The 23,481-nt window shown below is 39.7% G+C and overlaps 1 protein-coding gene across 3 annotated transcripts in view; it reads left to right on the forward strand.

The window, feature by feature from the left end:
• The window catches only part of LOC124264062 (transient receptor potential cation channel subfamily M member 4-like), a 33,790-nt gene extending 30,313 nt beyond the window's left edge, over positions 1-3,477 (forward strand). For all 3 annotated transcript variants that reach the window (XM_046698780.1, XM_046698782.1, XM_046698781.1), the window contains exons 37-39: positions 325-480; positions 1,365-1,397; positions 2,044-3,477. In XM_046698780.1, coding sequence (XP_046554736.1) covers positions 325-480; positions 1,365-1,397; positions 2,044-2,210 — 356 coding nt within the window. In that variant the 3' untranslated portion in view covers positions 2,211-3,477. The remainder of the gene's footprint in view (positions 1-324; positions 481-1,364; positions 1,398-2,043) is intronic.
• The last annotated feature ends 20,004 nt before the right edge of the window (positions 3,478-23,481 follow it).

A 23,481-nucleotide genomic window follows, 5' to 3' on the forward strand; every position in this document is an offset into this window, starting at 1 on the left:
TAAACAAGATAATTTACCCCCTGAAAATGTACTTGAATTCTGCATCAACCCCCATAGATATTCCTTATATGACGTCACAGAGACGCGCCGCTCTGATTGGTTGAAATTTCGTTCGCGGGTGAGAATTGTGCACTGTTGTCAAAAAGGTCGATTTAAGTTAATTAAGATCGAAATGAGTAGTTTTAATGACGGGGTTCCATTAATAACGATGCCTATTAGTGATTTATGTATTTGTACCCCCCTAGAGTATATGTGATCTTTAATAGCAAAACAATAGTGTGCCTATGATCTAGTTATGAAATATATCGTTATCCTTCCTCACAGGTATAGACACTGACGATGTTTCTTTCCATGAAGAGCAAGATGCTACTTCCAACGCTGACACAGAGGCTGGTGTGCCAACATTACAAGCTGTTGCTGAAGAGGCAGTTCGCGAGAATGCTAACCACGTGGTAAACGATGAAGCAGATGTGGACATCGGTAACTACTTGTCAATGTCTAGTTTTATTATTGCTAATTCAAGCTATTCACTGATCATTACCTTCTGATATCACTAAAGTTCCAACTACAATGGGGTCAGTGGGGTAGCCTAGCCTAGTGGTTATAGCGTTTGCTCGTCACGCCGAAGACCCGGGTTCGATTCCCCACATGGGCACAATGTGTTAAGCCCATTTCTGGTGTCCCCCGCCGTGATATTGCTAGAATATTGCTAAAAGCGGCGTAAAACTAAACTCAGTCAGTCTGATATCACTAAAGTTCCACCTACAATGGGGGCAGTGGGGTAGCCTAGCCTAGTGGTTATAGCGTTTGCTCGTCACGCCGAAGACCCGGGTTCGATTCCCCACATGGGTACAATGTATGAAGACCATTTCTAGTGTCCCTTGCAGTGCTAGAATATTGCTAAAAGTGGCCTAAAACTAAACTATATCTCTATATTGATATCTCTATTTAACTGACTAACTGAGTTTGGTTTTACGCCGCTTTTAGCAATATTCCAGCAACATCACGGAAACGACACCAGAAATGGGCTTCACACATTGTACCCGTGTGGGGATTCGAACCCTGGTCTTCGGCGTGACGAGCCAACGCTTTAACCACTAGGCTACCCCACCTCCCCTATCTCTATTTAAGAATGACACAATTATAATACGGTTTCAAGCATGGGTGTTTTAACGACAAATCTAATAGGTCAACGACAGATCAGTAGATCTCGATGATCTATTCCTTTGGTCTTAGAAGGCAACATAGTGGTGGCAATTATATGAATGGGTAAAAGAAAAACTCAAGGCTTACACAACACTCACCTGTGATTACCTCTATCTGTATCATAATGTCTATTATACAAGTCTTCATTTATCTTTCAGCTGAAGATGACGATTGGGATATTTCTATTGACGGTAAGTATGATTTAAATATGCATACATTAACCAATGAGTACTGCTAAATTAATCTACGACTGACAGAAATATATCGTTCATTTTGGTTTGAAACAAATTTTGCTACATCGATGAAATACTTCCATTCTGATTCCGTACGTCGAGCGCAATGCCTCAAAATCCCATGCTTTCGATTAAATGGCAGGCAGTGGTCGCACTGGCGGCTAAATGCTACTTGTATGGATAGATGACCATCACTTGGTATGAAATCTGGATGAGAACATTGCTGTGTTGTTATACCCAATGTTTGCACTAGAGGGATATATGTAGTATTGGGTTGCAACTTGCAGACAATGACGTTTCACCTTCTGGTCACTCATTCTATAGGTCTTGTAAGCGCTGAGCGCTACTCCCGGTTCCCTTAGCGCGCCAACTTGCGATATGCGGGACGGGGCCCAGCTTACTTCCGGTACCACAAGATTTCCGGTGATAAGCGTATATTCAAGAACCAGTTCTGATTCCAAATTGCGTGACCTCCAAATATGACTTTACTAGACAGGACCAAGTGTACGTCGTTTGTCGCCGGGAGTACTAAGGTCTCGCGAAGTGCCGTGACCTACTTACAGGCCTTAATACATACTTCTTTGTTTTCTTATTCTTTTTAAAGATGACGGATTGTCGCTGTCGACGTTTAATTTTGATGACCTCGATCTGGACTTAACATCAAGTGATGATGACAACTTCTTCGATGAAAGTGACCCAGAAGATCCATTAGATGAATTTGAAAGAACAAATGCGGAATTCTACATCCAAACAGAGAATATCAAGAGTTAATTCTCACTATACACACTTCATCAAACCCCTTTGTGAGACGACATCCATGTCTTTTAAAACAGCGGTCACTCTGTCTGGGGTATTAAAGATTAGAACACTCTATACTTATAATACAGTGAACACTCTATAGTACGGACACCATCAAACCGGATACTAAAACCTACGGGCGATTACTTTCACGGTTACATGTAAATACAAGTGTTCGTTCATCCGGAAATGTGTAAATTCTTTGTAAGTCTTAGAAATGACACCATCTAAGGAATATGTCACTATATCTAAGTTTGCATCAAAAGTTTAGCCACTCAGGAAGTAAGAGAGAGATATAATGTGATGATTCCTGGAGTCAGAGGCGGCTTCAGAATGACAGGAGTCATGTGAATGTGTTTTGTGTGACTGTATGTTGAACTCATAGTTGTTCATATACATTCATCTTATTGCGGTCCTTTTGGTTTGGTGTTTATTGAGCAAAAGCTGCTTGAATTACACAGTATACAGTTCAGATCAGTAGTCTGTTTCAGTAAACTGTTTTTACGTTTATAAAGAATGCGCAGTGTTCAGACTCACACCATTATCAGCATACATTCATGTGTTTTTACGTTTAGGAATTGTGTACAGTTAACTGGATTTGTGCTCTCAAAGAGTAACATTCAATTCAATTCAATTTAAAATGTTAGTTTCGGTTGCAATATGTCATGCATGGCGTTACAATGAACAAATATTTACATACTTGATTCCAGACTTTGTGATAATACCTACCTTAATATTTACCCTACGATTTTGTATAAAATGATATTATCCATATTTTGCACGGAGTACCTTTGTATTCATGTGGGTTATTTTGATATCATTCTTTTGTCTGTATTTATTGTCGCTTTGGAACTTTTTAACATATTGCATTGCAGTGTTAACCACTGATTCACTATCGTTATCTGACGGCCGCACGTGCCAACATGCACACCACAGCGCGTTCATGTCTCGTGCCGACATGCACACGACAGGGCGTTCATGTCACGTGCCAACATGCACACCACAGCGCGTTCATGTCACGTGCCAACATGCACAACACAGGGCTTTCGTGTCACATGTTGCCGTGGTTGGTGATTACTGTTACCAACACCCGTTATTGATACGGTTGTTGTTATGTCTGTCTTGATCCTGGCATTACACATTAGCCTTTGAAGATGAAATTAATGATTTCAGATCATACCAGATGCACTATTTACTTTTCATATATACTTTTATGAAATATAATAAAATGTTCCTCAAACTACCGAGCTTTGTGGTCTCTTTGGAACAGTGACTGGGTAGCGACTAACGGTATCTATAAAATTATTTGTGCCATATTGCTGTCTGCTGTTTGCTTTGGTACTTAACGAGTGGCCAAGTGTTTTCACATGTTAATTGTCAAATGTGCTGTTTTCCTCACCATGTGACAAAGAAACTTTGTAACTTTCAAATACACATCGGATTCGAACCGACGAATTTGTCACACAGTTTGTGCGAAGTCAACTAATTGTAGTCCCACCCGACATATTATGAGAAACTTTGTATCCATGGTCATAGGTTTTGATTACCGAAACCTGCATATTTCCAACCGGCCATGACAGTATCCGGAACAATACTCGTAAAAAGGTCGATACGTTTACAGTTTGTCTCCGAGAAGCTTGCTTCTATCCAAATACAATGTGGCGATCTTAACTGATACGTATCTATCCTATGGATCTATAACCGTTATACTTTAGTTTCCATGGACTGACAGATACATTTATGTACAAACATGTGCAGACATATTTTCATTTTATAAAGTTTGAAAATGCAACTACCACTGTTGTCACCTATGCGTGAAGTACAGAGGTACTTTCAAAAGTGTCTTCTATGTTCATCGAGGTTTGCATTTCTGTGGGTTATGATAAAATCATGTTAATGTTTATTAACAAATAGTGGTTACTTTCTAGTTCTGTAAGTCAGAGGCTCCGTTTGAATGTAAACACAAAGCATTTGAGGAAAATGCGTGCAGAATGCACAATGTAAAAGAAGGATCGGAACAATTTGCTTTTTAATAGTAATAGCGAAAGGAAGAATATCCTGAGCTACATATGCCTCTTGAATAAGTCCATGTGTCTGTTGAGACATGAACTTACTCTGATGAGATTGTGTTGGCAAAATCAGGTATGTTTCATTACCAAACAGTGTGATCATCTGAAAGAATTTCACTCAGCCAAGCGTTTGTCGTGTTCGTGTTCAGGAGGACAATTGCCATAGATCTGTCTACCGATTGGCTTATACCACACACAGGACCAGGATTACATTTAACATCACACAAATCATAAGTAGCGATAACAATATCAATAGGTCACTAACATTACCTAATTAATGAGACAAAAGGCAAAACATATAACACAAGGCAAGCTGTACACTATGTGATCAAAGTACACATTATATTGCTCAGTAAACTTGGGTGAAAGTTTTAAAATGGAGGACACGAAATTTACTAACGACTTTGTGAAAACTCCACACGCCAATGCGTTGTTGAGTTAGATCATTTCCCATCAGCATTGATTTTAGGTTGAATAGATTTAATGCACAAACGTCAAAAGAGCAAATATGAGGTAGTAAGTTTCAATTTCAATAACTTACAAAACAACAATCACAGGTCCGAGCCAACTCAATCAAGACTTATCCTGACGAGAAACCGACCACTGAATGAAATAGCGATGTCCCAAACAGGGACAGGGTATGTCACATCAACATGCTTCATTTACTCTTGAGTGTTTCCATACAGGACATGGCAGTCAACATAAGAGAAGTATTTTATTACATCAAATAACAAGCTTCTATAATTATCAGTAAGTAAGCTTTCTTTGTGATTGATTCAAAATAATCTCAATGATAAGCACACATGTAGCAATCGCCACTCCAAGTGCACAAGCAACTGCAATGATCCACAGGTTCTGAACCTGAATTGAGCTCTCTTGTCCTTGTTGAAGACACAGTTTTCTCCTCGGTGTCCATTTTTCTATGAGTCCGCTCACTGCCCCATTCTCAACCAGATACATTAACCTGCAAACAGAGTACATCTGCATGCTACAATATACGTACTTTATGAAGAATTAGATAAGATACACAGACTTAGTTAAATGAAAATATATTATTGCTAGAGGTCATTCAAGAGATCCTTTATTTCTGATGTCTATCTCGGGTTTGTGTCAAGCCATTCTGAGAAGTGTCGAAATCTCGATTTAGACAAGTTGTCCTCAATGAGTCTCCAACTACTATACTGATTTGGAACCTTTATAGTCCGTTTGACTTCAGTTTAGACTGATGAATTGCTCACTCACACAAAATCTAATAAATGCAACAAAATCAAACTTTGCTCAGTCCCATGAAATCGATAGACCAACTTTGATGATTTGTGTCATAATTTTGGACACCCGAATAAACATGTTATTTAACAAAGTTTGATTTTGTTGCATTTATTAGATTTTGTGTTAGTGAGCAATTCATCGGTCTAAAATGAAGTCAAACGGACTTTAATGTGAGTTAATTTGAAAATTGTCCTCTATGGCTGTCAGTTGCCCCGAAATTGTCTCCCGTCAATAGAACATATCAATATATTTGATTGAACATAGTACAAAGTTTCGTTATCTTTGAGATGAGGAAATATGAAAATGGCTTACTTACTCTTTGCTGAATAAATCCGTTAATGGAGAATTTCGAGGAAAGAGGAAAGAAAGGTAGTCTGAGAGAAATACTTCTTTGATTTTCACAACTTGACACGTGTCGGATATGATGGTGTCCCACACCCAAGCATTAGTTATGAGGATGTAGTTGCCATGAGAAATTTGTTCTTTCTGATATTCTATACTTTGAGCCCGTGCTTCATCTTGTCCTTGTAATGTTTCCTCTATCCTTTTTAGACAATGTTTGAAACACGTGATCCTTGGAATGCTATAAATGAAATATTACAAACTCATAACATCAAAACTGAATCCGTTTCAAACAATTATGACTATATGATTTTTATGATTAGCATGTATGTTTGGTCAACTGCCAAAATAATTGCATGTGTCAGTATATAGTAACATGACACGGCGTAGTCATTCCTATTGAGTAGAAATTGCTCCGCTTAAAAGATCTTCTTTGTTATGACTGACATAAATTCATAAATGCTGAGCTACAGAGCCTTGTGGAGTGGGGTAGCCTAGTGGTTAAAGCGTTCGTTCGCCACGCTGAAGACCCGGGTTCGATTCCCCACATGGGTACAATGTGTAAAGCCCAGTTCTGATGTCTCTCGCCGTGATATTGCTGGAATATTGCTAAAAACGGCGTGAAACTAAACTCCCTCACTCACTCACTTGTGGAGTGATCCAAACTAACTTATTGCTAGAATCTTCCTGATTGTGACGTTAAATAGGATTAAATCTTCCAAGGTTAGGTATGATGAAAGAAGGTTTGTGTTCAAGCCCATCACAATAATAGCCACCTTAAAAAATATCCCCATCAACTTTAGGGGATTTTGATTACGCTGTTCATTTACTGATACATTTTCGTAGTGTTTTAATTTGTGGCCATCACCCGGAGTGCAGTTTCACTAAATATACTTCCCATCAATTGTTTAGACTCACTTAAAACACTCACTATATATATATATATATATATGGTTACATCGAAGATTGATTTCTCCACTAACCTGAGGGAACCAACTGCAAACCTTATGCATGTGAATTGCACGAGGATCATGCATCAAGTTGCTGAAAAGCACGTGCAAACATCGTGCATGTGAACAGCTACGTTTTGGTGTAAAGTTTTGTTTGCCAATTTTTACTGATTTTTATCATTTATTTAACTCATGAATATAATCTTTTCAACGTTACGAATTTGTTTTACAATACATCAGGTCATGTGTAAACGGTACCTTTAAACAGTATGGAATATTTTGCAAAATTTTTGTTTAGATCAGTTGACTGAAGTAAGTGGCTCTATTTACACTAGTGTGTCTAAACTCATGATGGGAAGTATAGTTTGTATTACCTTGAACGCGATTTGGGAATAGCTTCCTGGGATGGAAGCAACTTTGAAGTCAACTTGTTGCACCAATTCCGATAGAGTATCGAAAGGAACCGTTTCCTTGGAAACTGAAACCAGTGCAACCAGGTTGCCCGTGTATACAGCTGTCATCATCACACAGAATATACACCAGAAGCTGAACAGGATGCGGCCGGATTGATATCGAGGCAAGTGGTTCAATCCTGAAACCGAATATCATTTAAAAAAGAGTAAACTGTACTAGTGTATTTGCTATAAGTAGTTGTAACACCAACCCTGTTCTACATTGTATCGGGATTACCCCATTTCTGATTACAGCATCTACACGTCATCTGCACGAGGATGATGACGTCATCAATGTTGATGTCTCCAACTTGCTCGTTGTGTCTTAGTGTAAGGAACATCCCCACACTAAGTACATTACATTGGGGCCATGCAGTACGCGAGTTCCAGATCAACGAACCCTGTCTTACATACATATATACCATAGCTTTGAATAAGTGATCGCACATGACTATATGCCCGGCTTTGAGTGAGTGAGTGAGTTAACATTTAAAATCACATCGGCAGTATTTCAGCCATATCGTGACTAAGTAAGTTGTAAATTTATAAATGAATAAAAACAAACTTATATAATATACTTACCTGTCAAAAGACAGTAAAACAACTAGATTATCATAGAAACAAATATAAAACAAGTAATTAAATCTAAAACATCCTAACTATAAATGAAAATACAATACAAAACAGGCTTTATATTGCCAACAACTGAATGTAGATGACCATACTAGGGACTGCCCGGCATTAAAGTACTAGTGTTCAATAAACAAGTTTAAGAAAGGATAGTTCTTTTTTTCTGTTTGTTTAAGAACTGGAAGAAGACAACTGAGGCACACGTATTCTGGGTACCAGGTTCCAGGAATTTATCGAGTTAGATCTGAATGTAATCCTGAGTCCTTGGTGTGGATTGATGTACAAATAAAGCTCGTCTTGGATGTAAGGTACAACAGTGAAACGTGTGTTTGTAGAAGTATGAATATACATCAAGCTATTACGAAGATTATGTGTAGATATTCATATCGTCTAGATTAGAGAGTCTGTATGAAATCAAATATATCAAAGCTAAAATACGTAGGCTTGTTACCTTGACGTAGTGGTACATGCACTCCAATTTCAATAGCTGCTGTTGCTGCTTTTTTAAAGGGCCATTTGTTCCTCTTGCAAGCATATTCCATGACATAGATGAGTATGCTTATTGAAGGTATTGATAAACACCAGCAAAGGTACACCTCCCACCTAAAACTTAGTAACACTGATTTCCATTCAGACTTTTCATTGTTTAAGTTCTTGTATATGGCAACACCGTCACTTGTTGAGATCGGAAATGAAAAGTCTACAACAAGTCCTCGCCTGTAGTTGATGAAGTAAGGGACAGGGCACATATCTGCAATCTGTATGAAAAACAAAATAGCAATGTTATATATGAGAACATAAAAAAGTGCAAAATAATACAACATCATCCTGTCAACAGAGACGTCGAATTCCCAATTTGCAGAGAAAGTACAAAATGAAGTTGATAGCATAATTTCTTCAAAATATTTTTGTCACCATTTGCTGTGAAGATAAAGTGTTAATATAGTCGGGTGAAGATAATGTGTTAATATAGTTGGAATTTACAGTCGATAAAGCTGTTAGCGGATGTTTTCTGACAAACATGGAAAGGGTTTTGTCGCTTGTACTTTTGCAATAAATCATTAAAGATTGCAAACGTATATGTTTACGCGTTGATGCATTTCGATCAAACGAAATGAACGAAGGGGTGTAAACGTACAGATAGTCAGTAAAGACAATTAGCGATGTATTGTGACGCCATAGTAACGATCATAATGATCTGCAAACCATTGTGCACCATTTTCATAACAGCGATATCTTTTAAGAGATCTCTTTTGAGTCATATCTTGTGAGTGGTACATCATTATTACATCGACAATTTAATCCATTGAACTCACAATCAGTATACAAGAAAGAACTGTTATATATGCTAACTGCAATTACGCCGTAAAGGTAGGCTGAATACATGTTCTATCAGATGCTCAGTATTACCTGTCTCTGAAGCATTCCTATTATTCCTGTCCAGGTTTCATTTGGCAATTCAGTTCCCCACAGTTGATCCTCGGGTTCAACAAGTTCGTAACTGAATATGAAATACATGCAAGAAAGCATTTATTGTGTAAATTTATTTATGCACAGCCATGTAATCGCATGACACTATTTTAAGGAGACGGCGTTATACCATGTGCTAAAGCGTTTCATCTGTTCCTTTGGAGTCAGTAGGGGACAGTATTGTGTATATTTAGACTTCCGCTATATCCAGAGTTGTAGAGGCTCCCACTGTGTTCTGGACAACAGAATATTAAAGAAAGATCTGGTAACCTTTTCTTAGTATATAAGGTGCGATAGATATTGCGTCTCATAACATTTTATCTCAAGCCATCAGAAGACCAGTATCTTGTATGATCATTCACTACCCCTGGACACTCTCTGCCTTGCCCTTTCTTCCAAATTGGATTACTGTTACCGAATATTACCGTCATTGTCTTTGTTGCTATAATCACTGCTCTTGTATTTTACCACCCTTTCAAGTTGTACTGCCATTGTATTTTGCAGTGTCATATTGATATCTTTGTGGTGATTTGTGGTCCTAGTGATGTTGGATCCGGATTTGTTAATTACAGCATATCTGTTGGTTGTTTAATGGTTCCACACTAAGCTCTTTTAACGTTTTCATCGATTCCCTGTTAACATTATAATTTCAGTAACGCAGTAGCACTGAATAGTCATATCCAACTTGAATGTTCCTTGTTCGATCAGATGTACGGGAATACCTTGTGCCAGGACTAGTTTGTATCTTTTTCCGTACTTTACATGTGTAAAAGTTTCAAATTTATACAAAACGCATGTACCTGAAATTGAAAACGCCTGCAAGGTGATTCACAACGTCAATTCCAAATCCAACGTATTTTGGCCTCCCATCCACTATCTCCTTCTTGGCGGTTGACAGCCACTGAAGAAATCACAGTAGATGTCAGTAGGTGATTAAGTAATATGAGTGCCAAGCTGTGGTCAGCCTGGCTGACTGGTATATACTTTGTGATCCTACGCTGATGGTGTGGGACTCCTTTCATAACCATTGTTTTTTGGGTCCGAACTCAGTTATGTAGGTCATGTAGATGAATAGGGCTGTGAAAGAAGAAGCGTTGCAGTGTTTCTGTGATCCGAAAGGAAGAGTCAATACCTTACCTCTAATGTAGCTATTGTCAGCTTTCTTCCGTTGAGACCTTTTGCAGTGTTGGGGAAAACAGTTGATGACCAACTGCTTTGACGCACATCGGACAAGTTAACATAGCTCCATGCACGTCCTTCTGTGTGCCAGAGTAGGGTCGATATTTCTGTGTCCTTCAAGAGCAGGTGTTGAGGTAATGTTTTCGGCTGAAAATACTGGCAAGTCAGCTTCACTATGTGTTGTAAAACATATCACAAATCACAAAGTAACGTGTATGTTATACTCGACACTCACTTCTTGAAATTTTCAAAATGATATAGGACATACTTTACTTTTGCAGGTTCAAAAGATGTTAGAATTGACATTGTTACTGGTGTACCTTAGGCAAACAACAAACAGCAACATTTACATACTTATTGTGTGAGGTGCGGTTGTTACTGACAGTGCAGACCAAGCTTGTTCTCTTCCTACCACCACCACAAACCAGATAGAAGAACAAACATCTTTGTAAGTCCCCAAGCATTTGGTGTCACCTCTCACTTTTAAGTGATCATACATATAATTTTCGCTGTAGTTAATGAAAGCCTGATGGGGTTACATGGCGAAACAAGCTAAGTACGTCATATTTATATCCGCTATATGAAGACCTGTGAAGGCCCGGGTTAGACTTGATCTTCAGTAACCCATGCGACTAACGGGATCGGGTGGTCAGGTTCGCTGACTTGGTTGACAAATGTCATCGGTTCCCATTTGCCCAGATCGATGTTCATGCTGTTGATCACTGGATTGTCTGGTGCAGACTTTATATATACAGACTGCCGCCATATAGCTGGAATATTGCTGAGTGAGGCGTAAAACTAATCTCACTCACTCACGCATATATGTACTTGCCTGTTTATCAGAGCCCGTGCTGTTATCGTGGGTCTTCTTTGTTATGAGGGCAACGTTATCAAACGTCACATTCAGTGTAGGCATCCCACCACCATCAGGTATAATGATCAACCATTTGGTGAAATGGCGAAAAGATGCCCGCGCTCCAACTTTGTTGTCGAGATGACTAACCTAATTCGAGGATACAAAATGTGAATAGTTAAATCAAATACTTCATCAGCTCGTATAGATATGTTTTAGCTATAGTATTCTGTAAACAATCGAGTCTGGCCTAGACAAGTGATTGATACTACGCGAATCGATCATCGCAATGATGTCCAACAAGTCGCTAAGTATGGCCCCTAACTCATTTATTAGCACAGGTTGCTATATTTCTAGTTGTTGAGTCCGGCTCAAAATAGTTAACACAGCAAGTGTCCTGGGAGCAGACAGAGAGTAAAGTGCGCAAATTCCTTTCAGACAAAGTGGAGATTGAAGATGCTTGTACAATACACATTGAACGTGCACACCGATTAAATTCGAAAAGTGCGAACAGACCAATTATTGTAAAATTAGCCATGTTCAAAGACAAACAGCATATTATGTCGAGTGCACGCACTGCACTCAAGGGGGATAAACAATACCGAGTGGCAGAAGACTTTACAGAGAGGGTCAGATGGATCAGATCTCAGCTATTCCCGTCAATGCAACAGGCCAGGGACGAGGGCAAAATAGCCTTCATGAACTACGATAAACTAATCATTGATGGTACAGTGTTTGCATTTGAGGAAAGTGATGGTTCCTTGCGACAGATTGGACAGCGTCGCAACTGGGAAAGACGTACACCCCGGAGACCCGACCCCGACCCCGCCCAAGCAGAGGGCGAACAGTCAAGTTCCCAATAGGAATACGGCCAAGGCTACAGTGACACTTCTATGATCTCCACAGACTCATTTGTTAAACGTTTATTGACTTTATTAGTATGGAATGTTCATGGACTTTTATCAAACATAGACAGTTCTGACTTTTGCAAATTTTGCGAACAATTTGATATGTTTTGCTTTTCAGAAACCATGTGTGTGAATTATAAAGATATTCTTGCTAACACATGTAGAGATGCTGTGTGCTATACGGTAGATGCCAGACGTGTGTGTGATCGTGGGAGATTCTCTGGTGGGATCAGTGTCTGTGTGAGAAGGGATATAAGTGAATACGTACAGAGAGTGTATCATGAGTGGCAAAATATGATATTGTTTCGTGTGAAGGATAGTCTTCCCCCGATGTTTATTGGATTTATTTATGTTCATCCTGAATATTCTCCTGAATATCATAATTCAGAAGATGACGGAATAACAAGACTTGAGACTAAACTGAATCAAATATTGTATGATTATAGCCCTGAAGTTAATCTAGTTCTAACGGGCGATTATAACGCAAGAACTGGAAACGAGATAGACTATATCATTGATGATAACAGTGATTACCTACCACTTGGAGATGACTATAAGGAAGATAACTACTGTCAACCACGTCATACCTGTGATACTAATGTGAACAACTATGGATGGCGCCTATTGGAACTCTGCAAGATATTCAGCCTACGTATCGTCAACGGTCGTACGCCAGGAGATACACCGAGTAACTTTACCTTTGTAGCAAGGTCTGGAACCAGTGTTGTAGACTATGTGCTTGTCTCGGAGAAGCTCTTACACAGCGTATCTGTCAGTCATGCCACGAGCTGAATCCGATCATATGCCCTTGGCGTGTAGTCTCAAGGACGTCATTGAGCATGTTACACATGTTAAAGAGGCTTGTGAGATTACGCTCCAGAGAGTGCCGAGGTTCAAATGTATCACAGGAGATATATCACAGCTTTACAACATCTACAGTTCAGCAACGGTGAAGGATATGCTCAGTGAATTTGTGAATCTTCTTGAATATGATGTTAACAAAGCGGTACGTAAGCTAACGGATATTGTGTCCACGTTTGGGAAACCCATTTATTCTGGCCTGCAGTCAACTCAGAAACGGATGCAACCTGCGTGGTTTGATGTGGATTGCCAGAATTTGAAATCGGAAAAATACAGACTGCTACATAAATTGAGACGATATAAGTGCGCCTTTAATACTGACCAATACTTAGCAGCAAAACGAAATTTCAAACAGTGTTGTAAACTCAAAAAGACACTTCATGACAGAAAAGTAGCAGACGAAGTAGAAAACGCTGCCAAGAACGGTAACTGTAAACAGTTTTGGAGGACTCTGAAACGTCAGTTCGACTCTTTTTCAAGTAATACAATAAACACAAGCGAATGGCAGATTTATTTCAGGAACTTACTGAACCCCGATGTTACGACAGGAGACAAATCCCCAAGTGTTATAAACCACTTCATAGACCAACACTCATGCGAAGACTCTGATGGTTTAGCTGATAGCGATGCCTTTCTAGAGGATGAAATCAAGGAAGAAGAAATCAAACAGTCAATCCACGGCCTTGTCAACGGTAAATCACCAGGTCAAGATGGTATACCCCCAAAACTGTTCAAAATGACTAGTGATTTTTTCCTCAAATATCTGAAAAAGCTTTTCAATAAAGTACTTGACAGTGGAACTTTCCCAGAAGAATGGAACAACGGAATGGTCATCCCCATCTTCAAATCAGGAGACCCAAAGGATCCAAACAACTATAGGGGTATCTCACTTCTCAACGTTATGGGTAAAATATTTACTGATATTATCGAAAAAAGGTTAAGACGATGGGTTGAAACAAACGAACTTATTTCAGAGAGTCAAGCTGGATTCCGTCCCGGATATTCTACAGCAGATCACCTATTCACGCTTCAGTCACTATGCTCAAAATATCTTTGTAAACCAAAGGGTAGATTTTATTGTTGTTTTATAGACTTCCGAAAGGCCTTCGATCTTGTGGACAGGAAAAGAATGTTAACTCTACTGCTTCAAAAAGGATGTCATGGAAAAGTCATTTCTCTTCTCAAGAACATGTATTCATCGATCAAGGCGTGTGTGAAGGTGCAAGGAAACTCAACTGAAATATTCTCAACATCTGCAGGGGTTCGACAAGGCTGCATTCTCAGCCCAGTGTTATTTATATTATATATAAATGAATTTGTAACAGCCATGTATAGATCGTGTACAAGTGGAATATTCGTCACCCAAGATATTGAAGACTTGATGCTCCTACTTTTTGCGGATGACGTTGTGTTATTTTCGTTTACTATCATCGGCTTACAGAGACAGCTAAACATACTGGAATCCTACTGCTCACAATCAGGACTACAACTGAATTTTAATAAATCCAAGATTATAGTTTTTAGAAATGGTGGAAAACTGGCACAGAATGAAAAATGGACTTATAAAGGACTGCCTATCGAAACCGTCACCTATCACAAATACCTTGGACTCATCTTCTCATCACGACTCTCGCACAACAAGCCAGTAAGGCGTGCCTCGCAATAAATAGATTCCTACAGAAAAATAAAGACTGACTGACTGACTGAGTTTAGTTTTACGCCGCTTTTAGCAATATTCCAGCAATATCACGGCGGGGGACACCAGAAATGGGCTTAACGAAAAATAAAGAAGTAACGTTTTCAACTGTATGTTCGATATTCGACACTAAAGTTTTACCAATACTCCTCTATGGAGCAGAAGTGTGGGGATGCAAGTATTCAGCTTCAATTGAAAAAGTTCAGTTAAACTACTTTAAACACCTTCTCAAAGTTGGAAAATTTGCTTCGAACAAGGCAATTCTTGGCGACAGTGGAAGACATTTGATTTATATATCAACACAAGTAAAGGCCATCAAGAACTGGATAAAAGTTCTACGAATGACAACCGATCGCCACGCACACCAGTGTTACCGAATGCTTAAATCACTCGATGATGTAGGAAAAAGAAACTGGACCTCTAATATTAGAGAAACATTGTCCAAGATACGATTCTCACATGTATGGATCGCACAGGATGTCGGAGATGTAAATAATTTCTTATCATGTTTAAAACAGCGCCTCAAAGATATATCACACCAAAACTGGCATTATGAGATAAACAGTTCAAGTTTCCTTACTCACTACGCTTCATTCAAGTTTTCACTGGAAAGAGAATCATATATCACGAACATGAGAAACAAACAACTAATAAGAGTCTACTTCAAATTTAGAGCTTCGCTAACAAACTTTAAGATAAACAAGCTAAGAACCAATAAAGATACAACGGCAATCAACCCCATCTGTGAACTTTGTAATCATAACCTTAATGAAGATGAGAACCATGTATTTTTTGTTTGTGATAAGTATAATCAAGCCAGAACTCTATATCTACAGAAGCTACAATCAGTCTACAGAGGCCCACTTACCATTCAGGCAATTTTCATGTCACAAAATAGTAATACACAGCATCTAACAGCTATCTATCTCAATGAGATATTCAAAATAAGATCAATATGAAACTCAAATGTTTATGATCACGTGTAATTTAAATTGTATATGTCAACTGTATCATAGGCCTTATGGCCCAAATACTACTGAATAAACTTCTCTCTTTCTCTCCTTCTAACACAGCAAGTGTATATATTTTGTTATGCTAAATGCTAGAGCAGTGTCGTTATTAAATATGCTCAAGTACTATACTTATTATAAGAAAGTATTGTCGTTGTATTAAATATTAAAGGCAGAAGATCTGTTGCATTTGTCGATTTCGTTGCGTCAGCTGCAAAAGAAACTGTGATTCAAAAGGAGCGTACATCTCAAACGTATAGAAGGAGTGTCTTGTCCATCCCACTATTGTCTGGTCAACATGTTTGCATGTCTTAGCTGCATGGCAGAAATACTAATGAAGCATCAGGACAAACTCTGTTCATACGAATTTTGTTACTTGATGTGCTTCTGGTAGAGCATTACATGCTTATCTTCTCCGCAAACACCTTCTCGTCTACCATTTTCATTCAACCTCCCATAAAATGTTCATCATTGCCTTCCCGCCCAATGGAAACTGTTCCGGCAGGTAAGGAAATACTGAATATTCTCCTCCGTTGACGTTCCCCACTGACAAGACGCGACCGGTAGGTCAGGTAGCTAGATTGTTATATCGGGTAATGACAAACTGTGTACATAAAATGTGCATGAAATACTTACATAGGAAAGTATCTGTTGGACATGATAGCTGTTGCATAAAAGAAAGAAGGAACACTTAAGGGCCTGGGGATGTTCTTCAGTTTTGATTTCGGTGATATATTCATCAATGAGAGCATGAAAGGTCTTGAGATCCCACTGCACAACCGTAAACTTTTGATATTCCATTTCCTTCAGTAATTCATTTGCCAGTGTATCTGGAATGAAAAGGCAGAAGCTCTTCTTAATGATCAATGATCTAGCGTGGACCGGATCATCCAATGATTGACATCATGAGCATCGATCAGCGTAGTCAGGATGCGATGACATGATACAACCAAGCCACCAACCATGGCCACCGGTCCTTCTAGTTGCCGGTTATGACCATGGGTTGGAGAGGATGAACTCCAACCCAGATCTTGAAGGGTATCTAAAATTGTTTCATTCATCAGAGCAGCTGAGCTGTTAAGTATATTGCTCGAGCTGGTTGGGAATGTACTTCAAATGGAAGATACAATAGTGGCTTTACATTCATTAAATGCTGTGAAACACTGAGGTAAATATCTATGCTTGGGGATTTTGTTTTTGCATGCCATCGTTCCTAGCGTGGTGTCTGGCGATGTGTTCTAATAGAAGGGTGCAATACAACAACAACAGCAAGCAAGCAGTTGTATTTGTGCTTCGATGTGATGTAATTACCATAGGCGGCATCGTATATGATGAACCTGTGATACGAATCCCTGGACAGCGACACAAGGTGTGACAGACGTTGTTCTTCAAGTGGGTCACATAGTTCTTCTGAAACACAGAAACGTTACGTCAGGTTAAGGCAAAGGCGTCATCAATTAACAATAAACAAGAAGACAAAGTCATCAATATCCCCCGCAATGGCAAAATACTCTTCATGAATATGTCAACTGGTTATGACTATGTCAAATGTTTGGCGTGTATATAGCAAAGTGGAAGGAGAGTACTGAAAGGTTTTAAAGTGCTGATGTTGCTCCAGAAAGGAGCACTACCTCCAAATTCAAGTCAAACTTGTTCCAAGGAAACGCAAACTAGGGTTATATTCAGAAATCCAAAACTGCCAAAAGGCACCAGTTTACCATTAGACATTTCTATGTGCCAAGTTTGGTGAAGAAATATTCAACGGTTTCAAAGTTCTGCTCCGGAAAAGAGCACTACCACCTATTTCAGTCGAAGTCAAACTTGATGCCATGGAAAGGCCAAAAATATTATATTCAGAAATCAAAACTACCAAAAGGCACCTGGGCACCACCAGACCTATGTGTGTGCCAAGTTTGGTGAAGAAATATTGAACGGTTTTTATGTTCTGCTCCGGAAAAGACGAATTTGCACGGACGGACGGACCGAGTCGATTTAATACCCCAGCAATACTATACGAGTCAGTGAGAAAGTGTCCCTCCGAAACAGATAGTATCTCCTGTACAGTTAAAGTTAACTGTGAACATTATATGAATGGATCACTGCAAATCAGTGATGACACCAGGTGTCCGCAAATAGGGTAAGGATGCCGTGTCCTACCGGCAGCACCCGCCATTCCCCAAAAGCCAGTATTTACAGTCAGATGCCGTGATGCCGTATTACTGCCATTTGACGAAGGCCTGTAAACAAACCAGTCAATGAAGTGATCCATGAACTATAAACAATCCAATTTGTTAACTTTGAATTATGTCCACTGTGCAGAAATCCAGCGATTCCTGTGATACTAGTAAGAAAACAAACGTTTGGAAAATAAAACACCTCGTCTACTAAGAGTCATCTTCCCGTGTATTTGACTCTAACCAGATGTTTAAACGTCATATGGAATCCGTCTGCATACTGTAACACAAATGAACCTTTGAGGACAACCCACATAAAGAGCGTATGACGAATCCTTGGTTTCGTAATCATGTTAATACATTCAATACTTGTTTGTGTGCGGACAGTGCCCTCAATGTCCCTGAGGACGAGTCATTGCCATTCATGATGTTGTATTACGTCCTCGTTAATTTGCACACAACCTAACCATGGGCAAACAGGCGTCTCGTGGCTCTGTAGACACGCACCTCACTTATGACATGTGGGTCAATGATACCCCATGAATATACATACATACACAACAGTAGATGTGGACACATTCAGATTGCAGATAAATGGAAAATCGATTAGTAGGGGAAAGCAAATTGTTCCATTTGATGTCGGCAGATTAATAGCATGGGTCGAACGACGTGAAGCGACGTAATCTCTTATTGACGACACTAGCTCACTGGCTCCCAGCTAAGGTCTATATCAATTTTCTTCTTTTTCGGTTTTTGGTGGGGGTGAGTTTGGGGCTGCTTTAAAGTGAGTGAGATTAGTTTTACGCGGCGTTTAGCAATATCCCACCAATATCATGGCGTGGGACACCAGAAATGGGTTTCACACATTGTACCCATGTGGGGAATCAAGCCCGTGATGGGCGAACGCTTTAACCACTAGGCTACCCCACCGACCAGGCTGCTTTAAGACGTTATGATATGCTTAACTGTCCACTACCCACACAAAATAAGGAAACGGATGCAATGATTGTGAAGGTGTCATGGCGCTAAAATGTTGTAATATGAATTTCGGTCGTGTAGATCTTTATATGTTGTGTGATCTATACATGGTATCCTCCCCGCTGATATCACTAGAATATTGTTGCAAGAGGTGTAAAACCATACTCAGTCACTTTGGTGTTTGTATCATGTTGAGCGACACATATACGGCCCTTGGATTGCACACCGTTGACTAAATTTCGCGGGTATTGTATGCTCGGGACGGGTCACGGCACTTAACGGTTCAGTCCAATGTCGTTGAGGAACGAACAGATTTAGATTCACTCTTGCCAATCAATTTTTCCTTTCGGTTGATCCATATTTAAGTTTACGCCATGTAAGAAGTCCAAACTGTTAATAATTTAACGTTAACGATGGCATGTTACATGTGACATTTCCGAGTCTTGATCCTGGCTCGTCCTTTCTTACTCGTTCCGCAAATAACGCTCCGCACAGTGGATCTGCCAGTCGATTGCAACAGCCGTTAACGAGCACATACATTCCCCAAATTTATTATCCTTTGAATGTTGTTTATTTTCTTCATACAAGATAGTCACGTTAACTGCCAATTAGTGGTGAAATACGGCACATCTAAACATATGGTTCAATGATAATCAGTACAGTTATTGAGGCTACTCACTATAAAAACACTATAAATAACTTAAAATATAATACATAAAAATTATAAAAATATGTTATCAATTTATACCACGTGGGATGATCTAAGGAACTAGATCTAAAATGTGGAATTTACAAATTGTAATTGCCGTTCGTATGCCAGGTAAATACTATACTCAACAACAAAAGTTTCTGACATGATCTACGACAATATGCAAACAACAGCATGGTACGCTGATCAATAGTGAACAGACAGTAGATGTGCAAAACGCGTGGCAACACGTGAAACGGTTTATGTCGTGCAACATCAACACTCAAGACACAACGACGTCACAAGGATGACGAGGCAAGTGTATACCCCGTATTATTGAAAGACAGCAAGGTGCCTACGTTGAATTTAATCGGCCAAACTTGCAGGTCGAAGCAACATATACAGTACAACCAGAAATTATTGAGAATTTAATGATTGTAATTTTTGTATTTTTTCACTCATTACTCACGTATTAAATGTGAATATTAGCAGAACATAACTCCAGATTCAAAGACAGGTGAACAGTTAGTATTTTGTCAAGTCACCATGGGCAGGAATGCAGGCTTCAATGCGGCGGGGCATACTACTGATCAAAGAAGTTAGAAAGTCGTGGTCCATGCTGTCCCAATATCGGACCACCTCTTCTTTCATTTGAGCAATATTTGTCAGATTTTTCTTATTAACACTTTCCTTCATAAGTCCCCAAACATTTTCTATTTGATTTAGGTCAGGGCTATAGCTTGGCCAATCTAATAATGTCAAATTTTGGGTCCGAAACTAGGCCTGTGAATGCTTTGAACGATGTTTTGGGTCGTTGTCCTGCTGGAAAATCCAAACATTTCTATAGAACACGTGAGCAGATTGGAGTAAATGTCCCTCGAGAATATCTGTGTACCGCTCACTGTTCATATTCCCTTCAAATACACAGAGGGGCTTGCCCCTAACACAGATATGCCACCCCACACGTTAAATTTCGGACTGTACTTTGGGCGCTGATACAAAGGTTTTCAGTTTGTTTGGTCCAGAATTTCAGTGTATTAGGAAACAGCCACACAGAACTTTCATCTGAGAAAATCACATTGTCCTAGTTAAGATTTCTATGCTGTAAGCACAGTTCAACCTTCGCTCCTTTTGTTCAGGTTTCATGATCGGTGATGGAATTCCTCGACTTTTCTGCCAACGCATTGCATGCAGCTCAGTTCTAATTGTCTCCTTACAGACAGCCACAGTTCCTCTATCAATCATATCCAGCCTTAAGTTTTCTAAACTCCTTCGTTTGTTTTTACAAACAAGAATACAAAGCCGCCTCCTGTCACCGACAGTCCATTTTCTGGGCCTCCCTGCGCCTCCCTGGTGCTCAATGCCATATCCATTTGCAATACTTTTCAAACACGATAAACAGTGGACAAAGGGATGTCTGTTCTACTTGAAATCACTTTAGCTGATCTGATGTCCTTGTTATAATACTCTAAAATCAACTTCCTCTTCTCTAAATCATCCATACTGAGGATCACTGAAAATGTCGTCTGCTAGCAAGTAAACAAAGGGGAATAACTCTTCACAAACTAATGAAAAAGGATTAACGGAGTTGTCTCTCTTGAATGAAACCAAGCACTTGATAGCTGGTCAAGGTTGTTTATACTAGAAATCCAATTAAACATATTCCTAAAATTCTCAATAATTTCTGGTCATACTTTGTTACCTTAAACCACCCACCCACCCCTCCTCTCTCTCTCTCTCTCTCTCTCTCTCTCTCTCTCTCTCTCTCTCTCTCTCTCTCTCTCTCTCTCTCTCTCTCTCTCTCTCTCTCTCTCTCTCTCTCTCTCTCTCTCTCTCTCTCTCTCTCTCTCTCTCTCTCTCTCTCTCTCATCTCCCTTCAACAACATTCTGTGTATATCTGATATGATCAATCCGACATCGTTGTAATATGACCTTTCCAAATCTGGATGGGTTGTTGGTTGGTTTGTTCTTTTATGCCACACTCAGCAATATGGAGGCGGCCTGTAAATAATCGAGTCTGGACCAGACAATCCAGTGATCAACATCATGAGCATAAATCTACGCAATTGGGATACGATGACATGTGTCAACCAAGTCAGCGAGCCTGACCACCCGATCCCGTAGGTCGCCACTTAAGAAAAGCATGAGTTACTGAAGACCAATTTTAACCCGGATCTTAACGGGTTCCAAATCCGTACTGACGACAGGTACGTGTAAATACTTACCCAGTAGTTGGTTAACTATCATATAATTCCTTAATACCTTGGTGTGCCTTTTTAATGAATACCAGATGTAAAATGTTTGTTGGTTGTTTTACGCCGCACTTACGTCAGTCTGAAGACCTATTCTAACCCGGTTGTCTCTCTATGGTTTAAGAAGTAGTGTGACAGTGTCAAGCTGGCTTTGCTGAAACATCAGCTGTTGTGTTACCCGTTATGCCAACCAGCGACAAAGGTCTATTGGCTTGAAAGATCATTGAATTGTCCTAAAATATATAAAATATGTGGATGCGTCGAAGATAAATTATTCAGTACCTGGAGACAGGAATTAGAATCAGAACAGACAATAAACTGTCGTTCAACGTGTATTAAAACTATTCTTGGCTCAACTATAAGTTATGGAGCGATTGCGTGTTATAGATGATATAAGTTTTTGTTTCTTTTTCAAGGGCACTGGCAAATCCTACTTTGCCATCGTCTTTCGATCCATCAGTTAATATGAACGGTGAGAAATGTGTTTACATGTTCTTGTCACTTGTGAATCTCCATCTTGATAAACTAGTTGAGTCAAACTTTTTTTTCTGTTTTATACAGCGTTGTTTTAAGAAAGGTTAATTAGCCTCCGCATCGAGACCATCAACGGGAGATACCGACAGACGCCAAGGACAAAAAGAAGGCCTTGGTGTTGGCGGAATCTAGTGTTTTTCTTCATTCTTAAGTACTCTAGCAGGCGTGAACAAGAGAACAATCGTCGATACGTGAATAGGCCTGGTTAGATCTAGTTGTCTTTCGTCCTTTTTATGAAGTCTTGTGCTGGCACAGTGAGTGAGTGAATGAGTGTGTTCAGTTTTACGCCGCACTCAGCAATATTCCAGCTATATGGCGGCGGTCTGTAAATAATCGAGTCTGGACCAGACAATCCAGTGATCAACAGCATGAGCATCGATCTGCACAATTGGGAACCGATGACATGTGTCAACCAAGTCAGCGAGCCTGACCACCCGACCCGTTGGTCGCCTCTTACGACAAGCATGGGTTACTGAAGGTTCATTCTAACCCGGACCTTCACGGGTGTGCTGGCACAAGCGTGAACACGGGAGCCATCTTCCAAACGTTTATAGGCCTTGGTGGTTGAATCTAGTTGTTTTTCGTCCTTTTTGTGAAGTCTTGCAGGCGTGAACAATGGAGCCATCGTCCAAACGTTGATATTGCTAATGTGTGGTCATGGCTGATTTCTCCCTCGGTTTTTATACCGGACGTACAGGCGGCATGTGGAACAGCTTGGCTCACGGTCCAACAAACCACAACATGGTCAACAAGTCAGGAAATGAAGCATGAAACAGTGGAGCAACATTTCCGTTGCCACCATGAGACGTATCAGTCAGTCCTTCCGTAGCGTCTTTATGCATGTGTACATGCTAATGCCCGTATCACAAAATATTACATAAAACGTGGCCTGTCAAGATACCAGCATACCCGAAACGTGACTTTAGAAA

Source organism: Haliotis rubra, unplaced genomic scaffold (assembly GCF_003918875.1).
Source record: "Haliotis rubra isolate DU_JTF1 unplaced genomic scaffold, ASM391887v1 Scf907, whole genome shotgun sequence".
Classification (NCBI taxonomy): domain Eukaryota; kingdom Metazoa; phylum Mollusca; class Gastropoda; order Lepetellida; family Haliotidae; genus Haliotis; species Haliotis rubra.